The following is an 11776-nucleotide window of genomic DNA, read 5'->3' as shown; positions in this document are numbered from 1 at the left end:
ACCGCTACAATGTACTGCTGCTGTGCTGAATCTGTTTTGATAGAAATGATTAATCTCTGTTGTCTTAATCTGGCCTTGTGGATTAATTACTTTTGAGAACACAATAGCTATCATTTCTATGGTGCAAGGGCTTTTTCCTAGTCCTAGCCATGTGGTAATGAAAAACTCCTGTCCCAGTCATTCCCAATCACATAATGGTTTATATATCCAAAATGGTTTATAACCTAAATCTAAGTCATAATAAGACATAAAAGAGACTCGTGCAACACTTATAAAGAACACAGTCTGGTAGCAAATGTTAACTCTTTATTTGAATTGGTAAAAAAAGGTGCATGTACTGTATCATTCATCTCACTGTGATCCTTTTAACATGAAACACACTATTTTTATTTTTTTTTCCTAAAATATATTTACATGTGAGACATCCTTGTTTTCAAACTGTCTAAATTTGTTGGGTCATGTACAGAATCTGAGTCTAAACTGGTGATTAAACATTTATTAAAGTGCTTTTCTGCTCTATCATTGCAACACAAAACATTTTTACATAGCAATACACTGTACAGTTCAGTAAATGTGTTAACGTATGTCTGATAACCTTTTTTAGCAACTGCACATTTTATGCAGTTGTATAATTTGAGTTGTAAATTACAATTTATCCATTACTTTGTCTTTGAAATAATACAATTGAAACTTGACATTATCATACAAATAAATAGTAGTCATAGCCAGAGCTATTGCATGCAAACATCAGCAATTATGTTTCAAGCAGTAATACATTTCATTACTGGTGATGCATTTGAGCAGGGTGCAAAGGTATCAGTTAGTGTATCCTTAAAACGTCTTAGGGTTTTTGTCTAACCAGTGTGTTCTTGTTGTCTTTCATGAAACGTTTTCAATGTCTTTATGCATACAGTACTACACAATGCTACTTGAAACATGGTTGAAATATCTGACCTGTGTTTTAAAATCAACTACAACAACAAAAAAGGTGGTGAAAAACCAATATCTCTACTCTTTGTCCATTTCCACATATTGTGAATGGTTCTCGGGCGATTTGCTGTGAGTTTTACTCAAGTGGAGTTTAACTGCATGATTACTAGCAAATGTCCTGCAACAGAGCTTACATTTGAACTTAGAGTTAATGTCATCCTCTGTGACAAGTGCCTCTGTTGCTCTGATGCTGAGAGCCTTAGACAGTTCAGGCTCCTCCACCTTCGTCTGATGTTCTATGGGCAGTTTGCACATGTCTTTGATTTGGAACCCTAGATGGGATTCCAGGTGTGAAATGAATGCGGGTGGTGTCCTGAACTGGGATGCACAGTCATTGCAGTAAAACATTGGATGGCCAGTATCCATGTTCTTCAGAAATTTGGTCCCCCCGGTTTTCCTAAGTTGGTATTTCACATTAGCCAACCAATGGCTTATGGTGGTCATGGAGAGTCCAGTAAACTTGGAGATGTGCATACGTTCCTGAGGGCCGAGGTCTGCGAGTAAGTACTTGCCCTCAGTGGTCAGAAAGAGGCTGGAGGCAAACTGGGCCTGGAGAATGAGAAGATGCCTGGGGTTCCAGTTGGACTGCCTTCCCTTGCGCTTGTGAACAGAATACACTTCAGCTGACAAGTCTTCAAAACTCCTCACGTCTGATTCCAGTTTCATGGTGGGTATCCTTGATGGCATAGAGGCTTTTGGTGTTGTGGCTTTAGGAAGAACCTTGACCATATCAGCGATGTCAGACAGAGCGTGTTTCTGTGGCATTGGGGTGGATGGCTGTAGAAGTGAGGAACTTGGCTTGTTTTGTTTATATTTAGTCAAGTCTATTGGCTGGTCATTGCTGGCAAAGAGAAAGGGATTGTTGGCCCTGTTGTTCCTAACAGGGCTACCAAGCATCAATACTGGCTTCTCCAGGCCCCTGTTAAGCTCAGAGAATATTGATTGGGCACGAGCAGATAGTTTACTCTCTGGTCTAGAATTGGAGGGCTTATTTGCTTTACCCAAATGATTGTTCAGAACTGACTGCAGTGCACTTAGGGGGTTTATCCCTAGTATTTCAGAGGTGTCATTGACAAGCTCTGAAGTAGTGCTCCGTCCATTGCTGGCAGGAGGGCTTGGTGTCTTGCCTCTGTCTGAGAAAGCTGGGCTCAACTTTCCTTTGATCGTATCACTCCCTTCATTCATACAGTCTGCATCAAGCTTTGAAGAGGAAGAGGAATCGTCCTGACAATCGCTGTCATCATTCTCCTCCAGATCAAACTTAATATTCTGACTTTCTTTACCATCACTAATGCCAACCTTTTCCTTTTTGATGTCCGCATTTTGATGCTTTCCCTGAGGAGTTTCAACTCCCGCAGCACCCTGATAAAATTTCCCCTTTGGGGCGATGGGTCTCAGCTTGTGGTTGAATGACTGTTTAAGCTGAATGGGGGGAGATGCTGAAAGGGGAGTGCTCTTGATCATCCCAGAGAGTTGGTAGGCAGCGTGGATACTGGGATAGGCACTCCAGCTGGGGGCCCCAGTTTGAGCCTTGTTGATTGCAGAGGCCACTGTGTTGGCTAAAGACTTGAGTATGTCCCCTCCCCCACCTGATGCCTGCTCAAGATCCTCCTCACGAAGATATGGATATTTGAACTTCCCATCGCCTGCCTTTTGATCATCACTCTCTTGCTTTTCATCTTTGACGTCAGTTACTTCCATTTTATCCAATGTGCCTTCCCTCTGGATATCTTTCTCACCATCCCCGGGGGAGGTAGCATCTTTTGGAGACACTTTATCACCTTCAGTTTCATTAGCAGCAGGCTCAGCTAATACCTGCATCTTCTCTATGGCTAAGGGGTCTAGAGCTAACTGTTTCCCTTTCTTAGAGGCTGAATTTGTAACTTTGATGAAATGTCCAGTAACCATCATATGAGTGGTCAGCTGCTGCAGGGTATCATGTGAGCTCCCGCACTCCATGCATTTCAGAATCTGAGATTTGCATGTCTCAAACTGCCAAGTGTAGCTAGCCCCATTCTGATAACCATAACGGTTATTGTTAGCATTTGAAATGGCAGCTGCTCGTTGTGCCTCACCGTAGCCAGCTGCCCCTGTAGTTGAATCAGGAGAACAAGGCCTGTTGGCCTCAAAAGCCCGTTCAAAAGCCCGTCTCTTTGCTGGTGGCAATAATTTCGGTGTGAGTACAGGGAGAGGTTCTTTCATAGGCACTTTTTGGTAATGCTTAGTTTTTATCATATGGACACTTAGGTCTTGAAGGGAGTCAAACGAATGGCCACAGAACATGCACTTCAGGACTTTCTGTGCATCCTCTTTCCCTTCCATGTCATGCAGATTTCTCTTTCTTGATTTAGAAGTGGAGGTGGAGGCATTACTTGGTTTACCGTGGTTGTTGTCCTGGTAATGTCCAGACTTGTTCATGTGCACTGTCAGCTCCACCAGCGAGTCATAGGCATTGCTGCAGTCCTTACAGCGGAAGCGGCTGGCTCCTGTGAACACATTCCCACAGGATTTGTTGCTCTGCCTGTAGAGGTGGACAGAGCTGAATAGGTTGGGTTTGGACATAAGCTTTGGGTAGGGCGTCTGCTGGAAGGTTTTGGAGAGCGCGTCCTGGTGCCAGTCAAACTCACTCTTGGTGCTCCCATTGTTGGTGCTGTCACAGTTGGCTTTGCTGGCAGTTTTGCCAATTTTCAAGTCCATCCCAATCCCCGTCCAGTAGGAATCGGAGAGGAAGTTTGCATAGGCGGCCCTCATTTTCTCCAGGCTGTTGTGCATTTCATCCTTGTGTTTAGAGCTGCTGCTCTCCTCGTCCTTCTGGCTCTCCGGTGGTGAGGGGTTTTTGAAGTCTGAGAGTCTGTCGCTGGTGTCGCTAAGGCGGGACTCCACCTCTGCCTCCTGATTGGAGAGGACACTGAGGGGGGAATTCTGGTAGCTGTAGCTGATGCTGCTCTTGTTGTCCATCTCTTTGTCCTCTGAGGCCTTGGGACTGGTCTTCTCTGAGCCCTCCTCTTCAGTTGGAGTGTCATTCTCTCCTTCATCCTCTGTGATGGACTCTTGAACAGCAATACCATCTTCAGGCTCATATTCTAAAAGAGAGAGAGAGAGAGAGAGATAAAAAGATAGGCAATTTAGAGACATTTCATTTTACCGATGGTAAATGCAGTTGCCCCTATACCCGTGTAGTAACACTGTAATTACTGTTGTAATAACATTGTATTAATACATTGCTACATAATAATACACTGGTTACATGGTATGGGGTTGAGCAGTTTGTGTTGTTATTTAAAGAGATGCTACAGGACTGTATGTATAATTTCAGCCACTAGTTCTAAAATGAGCGCTGGTAAGCAAAAAACATGTCCTTGTATCACCTGATTGGACAGACACACACCTCCCCACTTACATGAGCAAAAGCTTATTTTGCAAACGTTTGTTGGCCTCAAACTGAGGACTTTGTGGTCTAGTGAAGTAAGAAATCAATTAACATTATATCATAAACCATACAGTCAACAGACAAAATGTAACAATTACTGTAACGACACAATTCCTGTTATGTAATAACAAAAACCACTGTAAACATACTATTACAAAGCAATAAGATGTAACAGCATGTTAATACAGTGTTGTTACTCCAGTAATTATAAAGTTACTACACAGGTTACTCACTCCTCACAAAATGAGAGTCGATAAAAGCAAAGAAACAGTATTCAATATTCAATCACTGCCTGGTTTTACATATATTTGCAATACTGCAATATCAAAACAATGCAAGGGCTTGAGAGGATCAACAGTATGCGTGGATATAATGCCTATGCTAACGAACGGCTGCTGGTCCAACAGCTCCCTATGATTCACGACTGGCCGTTGACTTAGTGCTGTGTCAAAGGTTTCCCTGGCTCATGTTGAGATGTTTACAACAATCGTTGCCCACTGAGTGACAAAAGGCAATTGATTTCTCCTGGGGTTTGCGAGTGTTATTTCAAATGACCCATTCCAGAGTGATTATGAGTGTCTCCAAACTGTAATGAAAATGTAGACTTTCTCTTTGAGATAATACCTTTCCTTGCTCGGATTCACTACATTTTGTTGCAGCACATTACTGCAAGGCTGCAACACAACGAGCTGTTTTTACATCGTACAAGTGCTCTTGTGATGAATGAAAACGTCTGAGCCATGCGAGATGAAAGAGGTTTCAATTTCAGGACTCAAATTTTGCAGAAATGTATTCTGATCTTTCTCTACTTAGGTAGTTACAGAGAGTGAGGTAAAGCCTTGTTGACAAAAAATGTAAAAATTAAATCAGAAACAACAATTATGATTTATTTGGGTATCCCCCAAATATGCTGATTATAGCAAAATACTGCAGATTGGCTTACTAGTAATATCACTAGACTAGATGAAGATCTAAAATTTCGAGAGATTACTGGCAATCTGTCACACCATTATATTCTCCTTGTCGGGCTCATAAACAGCAATTATCCCTTTCATCGTTCACCTGTTCATTCTCTCAACCCATAGGGCACAAATGTTATTGCATCAATTAACTGATAATTAAACAACAGTATTTCTAACAGACATATTTACCATCACCCAATTTGTATTACTTGTGATTCAGCATCTTAGGCTGTTTTCATGAGGCTGAGGGAATCTGTTACCATTACATCAGCATTGCTATCACAATAACCAAAAAAAAAAACAGTTTTAGTAAAACATTGTGCAACAATTGTAGCACCACCTTTGAAGACATCATGGAGTTATATGCACCATATATGCAGTTTGTCATATATTATCTGGTACAACTTTGAATATATGTTGGAAAATGTGCATTTGGGGAGAGGTTATGGCAGATGTACTTTAAGTTAAATATGAATAGGACATAACAGCCTTGTCTAGGCTCTTATGCATTTCATGTGGTGAATATTTCGCTTTTGAATTGGGGGCACTCTATGAGGGGGAAGGCAGGCTGAGTGGTTACACTCAGAGTTGTACACTGGGCGGCCGGGCCCACCATAGAATGTCTTCCTTCCTCCGCATTCTGAAAATACGATTTTTTTTTTTTTTATCAATATTTCACAAGTGCCTCAGGAGAAACCCTGGAGGTGAACTCCTCGCCAGCTAATGGATGGAGATGGAGATGGGATTCGGCCTTTCAAAACAAACATGGAGAATGGGGCTCCATGAACAAGGAGCTGCAGAGCGCGCACCACAAGAGATTCCCAATGTGCTGTGACCTTGATCTACCGCTAGAGAGAAGTTTCCATTGGCCAACCAAGATCAGTGATGGCCTCCAAAACACCCTCTTCCACCATGCTGAGGGGGAAAGTGTTGTACAGAGTACAGAGATATGTTTTATTTATCATTTTATATATAGTTTTCACAGGAAATGAGAGCACTATTGGCGATGACAAGCTTCCAGTTGATGTCTCCTCTTTTGAAACTCTTGACAGAGTCTTTAACACTGGTGGGAATGGACATATACGATTTTTGCTTTTATTTCTATTCCATTTAACCTTTATTCATCCAGATTAGTTTTATTGAGACTCACGGGACTACTGTTAAATCGGTTAATTTACTGTATGTCTTCAGTCACCAAACATGGATTGCTAAATGTGCATTATGAAGTAAAAGTTTGAAAGATCTTATAAACTCAAGTCATGTGGACTATCAATTGAAAGCTAGCGTTCTGTAAGGAAAGTTAGATCCCTGTGACAAAAATGCATGCTTTTTTTGTATGACAAGGATTCATGTTTTTGTACAGAATGCAGTCCATTAATGCTGACTGTACAGGAGCTTGTAGGAACAAGGTGATGCATGCTGGTGATATATTGCACCAGATCTGTGCTGCTAGGCGTCATAGTATCTCCGTCAGCAAGCCCTCTAACTAATTAATGGATTAGGAATTAGCATTAATAAATATTTCACGAAGAGACACTTAGCAATCATATAGTCGTGGAGCTTGTGACATGCATCCAATAAATTGTTATTTCATGGCAATTATGATGAGATTTACCACGTTCAACGGGCGTTATCTAGCATAAAGCATTGTACAATTCAGCATTGCTATTCAATGAAATAATAATGTAATCAAGACATACAGTCCCTATAATTTGTAATTAAAAATGCTTTTCATGTTGGCTGAAAGTTACGTTTATAACACAGTGTAATAAAGAACACCGCTCCTTTGCATAGATGCATATTTGTACACACACATTCTACATATTCTTTAGATCACAGATGTCTTAGTTCTTTAGGGATAGAAGTCACTTAACATTACGTATTAGGTGGATCTATTTCAAGACAAAGTTGACACAGAAATAAACAGCAGCATCTCCTGCTGTTTTGCTCCTTAGATCAGATGACCTGAGTTATAGACATCCAAAGGCACCAATGAACCTTTTGCCAGGGATCACTCCTAGATACCTTGCCAGGGATCACTCCTAGATACCTTGCCAGGGATCACTCCTAGATACCTCGCATGTCTAGTTCCACTCCTCAGACCATTTATAAGTACACTTTGCCACCCTTGCTCTATGCCAAGCAGCATGACTCTTGAATACAAGATCAAACACAAGGGCAGAGCCGTCTCTGATGCAAGTTAGGGCCAGTCTCGCCTGCATGACCACACCTCTGACATTATTAAGACATACTCTAAACCATGGTAATAAAATAATGGATGACACTGTAGCAGTAAATTGTCAATTTGCTGCATGCAACTATAGAATTGTTACAACAACAGTCAATTTATAAAACTCAATTACAGTACAAAACCATATACTTACTATATGTATATTACAAGTTAATTACATGATCATTTTAATGATCATTTTTAACTATAGACAAGTCTATTCATGAATGATAGGCAAGTCCTACTAAGCAAATGTCATGCTTCAGTTTGGTAAAGGCAACATCCGGCCTAACTAGGCTTACAAAAAAAAAGAGGCTGGCACGGCAGGCCTGAGATTTAGCATGTCGTGAACCACTGTAAAGCTTCCAATCTGTGTCACTACAAATTTATATCTTCAGACAGGGATATGCAAAAGGTCAAAAAACCTAGGGTGTCCATCATAAATCAGACACTTGAAGTGTTTATAACATTAATCCATTTGAACAAGGCCTGAATCTCCAGGAGCGGCAGCCTGTTTCAGAGCCAAGTAATTTTTCCTGGATGCTAACTGGGTGGTAGTACAGCAGGAGTAGTAGTACTGTAGGAAGTAATCAGGCTCACACAAATAGGAACTAGCTTTTCTCTATTTAAAGCAGCCTATTGGATACTTGGGCCCATCTATTCTAAAGATGGCATGGTTGTACCTGCAATGAGTTTATGTTTCCTGAAATGGACCTGATATTCAATTTCCAATATAACCGTGTTGGTATTAACTTTTGTAATGGCAAGAATATCAACATTTATCCTGTGGAAGGTCAACATTTCCCTCATCAGTCTGACAAGCCAAAGTGAGCAGCCTAAGGGGTTTAGCTAATGGACAGCTGCAATACCCTGCGCCTTTGTGAATATCCTGGGTAACACTATCTTCAGAGAAGATTGGGTAATTCATAGGTGCCAGTGACAGGTCCGCATGTCTGTGCCACTTTCCCCACCGCTCTCCGGTTGTCTCAAGCTACAGTTTTTGTTGCTCGCAAATCAATATCTCTTTTTACTTCTCATTGATTGCCTGGCGGTGGGACCGACCTAAGCAGGACTGTTATGACATTTCTAGATTTCCCCCTGTCCTTGGAACAATCAATTACACGCACATGGCAATCAAAACCTCTTTGCAAAATGAACCTGCTCCATGACATTTTCATCTCCCGGATTTACTGTATGCCACACTAAAAGAGAAAAAAGAAAAAAAATAGCGGAAAAAAAGAGAAAGAAAAGGAAGAAAAACAGGCCTGCTGTGTCCCACATAAGAATGCGGCACCACACATTACTAACAAAGCAGGTCAGGCAAATGGAGCAATGTACAGACTGTTTCAGTCAAATTTCCACCCCAACCGTTTTGTCGACATACATGTAAGCGAACTGTTTCATTTCTTGGCAGCATAGATTGTGGTCCTAGGACAAAGCAAGTAAGGAGGGACCAGCAGTGTGGAGTGAGGCACCCTACTAAACTACACAAAACTACTACAACTATTCAGGGTTGTAGATGTTTTCTAAAATATGAGTATATTCAATATACTGTACATGTATACATATGAGTCATCATGATGTGTTAGCTTCTGATGCACAATGCTATCCGTGACGAAGCCACACACACACACACGCACGCACACACGCACGCATGCATGCACGCAAGCACACACGCCAAGAGGTTTAATATTTTACAGAGATGTCAGGTGAAGTCATGTGCACAAATGCTGTCTATCAAGATCAATCTGATACATTGTCAGGCATCCAGTGGACACTCCACTGACACAGCTTTAGTTAATTCTTAACTGGATCACACAAGAAATCGTGAAGCACCAATATTGAGCAACCTGTACGTTTTCTAAACACGTCATTATTGCTTGTCGAGGTAGGAGACAAATTTTCCACAACTCAAGGATACTGTCAGTACAGTAGCATAATGCTAAATGAATCAAATTCAAGCTATTTCTCTTAACTCTATTCTTAATGTGGTGGTATATCCAAAATATAAGTGTAAAGCAGGTACATTAGGCTACATTTCCCCTGACCCTATTCGGCTTTCACAAGCCAACCAAATTCATGAATTAAATCATGTTGCCTTCCTGACCTTGCCTGATTTATCTACTGTAGGTACTGTTGACATCAGGACTCAATCATAGATACATTCAGAACAACATTGTTGTGTTATCAACAGAAGATACAGTCTAGAAGATACTAAGATACAGTCAGTGAATATAGTCAGACAATGGTTTAAATGTTGTCAAAGTGTACAACAACAATCTACCTTTCCACAGAGTGGGTTTGTTAGAATCTCTCTGAGGGTTCTGCTGCAAACCATGCGACTGAAAGATTAGTGTTAATTTTCATATGCATGAAAGGGATGTTACTTAAAACGCATTACTTACTTCACTAAACACTGGCTATTCATGCAGATAAATGCCTTGCTTTCATACACCCGCATATTAAATATTTAATGGTCTAATATAATCAAATAGAACCCTCACGTCTGAAAGTAGACATGGGCAAGGTGAAGACAGATTGTGAATTGTGCAAATGGAATGATGTACTCAGATGGACCCAGACCCAGATTAATACGATAGAATCACAGATATGACACCATATCCTGCCATCTGGCTGTTCATTTGGGCAAAAATGATCACAATAATTACGGCAATTAATCAAAAATGTTTTCACAACCAACATTCATGTTAATTAATGAAGGTAAATTATTGAGAACTTTAGAGTGCACCATCAAGGGCTACAACACACCACAGCCCTAAAACTGCTGTGTTTCAAGACGGTGAGACAAAACATAACAAAACAAAACAAGAACACACTCAGACAATGTTTATTTTGGAGATTTCGGATTTTGTGTGGGGGGGTGGGGGTTCGTGTAACCCAAAAAACACAAATCCAGTGATTTCTCTGTATGTCCATCTGTGTTTTCCATCGATAATAACCATAATTCTCACTCAGTCAAATCAAGCTGGGCTGCCTTTAGTAGCTCCAGGAGTCCCTTCCCTCCATGATGTCACTGAGCGATGCTGCTCTTTTTGATGCCTTCTAGAAGCTTCTGCTCCGAGACGCATCACTCGGGCCTCTGCCTAATTAGAAGTGAGCGGCGGGAGAGCATTGCAATCTGCACTCCAGCACCTAAGTCATCACTTTGAGCGTGCCGATGCCATCGCCTCACATGTGGTTGCCTAGTGTTGCATCTCACCAGAGGGTCCCCCTATCAGCACCGGGAGAGACGTTTTTACCAAAACAAGTACCCCCAAACCTTTATCTACTAGTGATAGAACCATGTGAATAATCTTCGCCTCAATGGCAAAATGGTCTCTTTCTCTATAATGGAGACTGTCCATTTAACACAAGATTGTGCTAAGATTAATAAAGATTGCTAAAGATATATATCTATATATCTATATATCTATATCTATCTATCTATATATCTATATATATATATATATATATATATATATATATATATATATATATACTGTATGTATACATATAGCTGATTTTCAGTATACATGGTCGCGGCGGGAATCAAACCCACAGCCTCTACCAACTGAGCCACAGAGGACCACCATTTATTGAATATGCTGAATAGAAATATATTGTACCATTGTATTGTACTATATACATGATACATGATTACTATCCATTCTGACAGCAACAACGTGTCTCTACCAGTCTATAGGGTCTGGCTCATAACAGCCCTGACAGGGTGGACAGTCACACAGCTGTCTGCATGTCTCCCTTGTTAGGGGAATGTGAAAGCTAGGGGACTACACAGTTGTCATCTGCATACTCTACTATAAATCATTTAAACATCTTTTTGTCACGACTAATCAAAAAGTTGCACTTGGTGGGAGCAACAGAGAGGATAGCCAGTGTATTTTCCACAAGCAAGCAGCATGGGAGGGAGGGAGGGAGGGAGGGAGGGAGGGAGAGGGGGAGAGAGGGAGGGAGGGAGGGAGCGGCCCATGCAGCGCTGCTCTGTCACTTGGTTTCTGAAGAGCCCGCGACATGGCTCTCCAGGAGCGACATGATGAGGTCTGATGGTTCCTTTCTGCAGAATAGCAGTTTACCCCTCATTCACCCTTATCAGAGAGAGAGCCCATCATCTTACTGTACGCCACTCACGCCGCCTCACATAGC

At 41.3% G+C, this 11776-nt stretch overlaps 1 protein-coding gene across 1 annotated transcript in view; it reads right to left on the bottom strand.

Moving 5' to 3' along the window:
- Nucleotides 1–293: 293 nt before the first annotated feature.
- tshz2 (teashirt zinc finger homeobox 2) overlaps nucleotides 294–11776 on the bottom strand; it is a 36723-nt gene continuing 25240 nt past the window's right edge. The window contains exon 2 of the mRNA XM_083675429.1: nucleotides 294–4073. Coding sequence (XP_083531555.1) covers nucleotides 1009–4073 — 3065 coding nt within the window. The 3' untranslated portion in view covers nucleotides 294–1008. The remainder of the gene's footprint in view (nucleotides 4074–11776) is intronic.

This window comes from Argentina silus (genome assembly GCF_951799395.1).
Source record: "Argentina silus genome assembly, chromosome: 8".
Classification (NCBI taxonomy): domain Eukaryota; kingdom Metazoa; phylum Chordata; class Actinopteri; order Argentiniformes; family Argentinidae; genus Argentina; species Argentina silus.
Note: the sequence above shows the minus strand (reverse complement) of the source record. Positions and strands in the feature narration are given on the sequence as shown.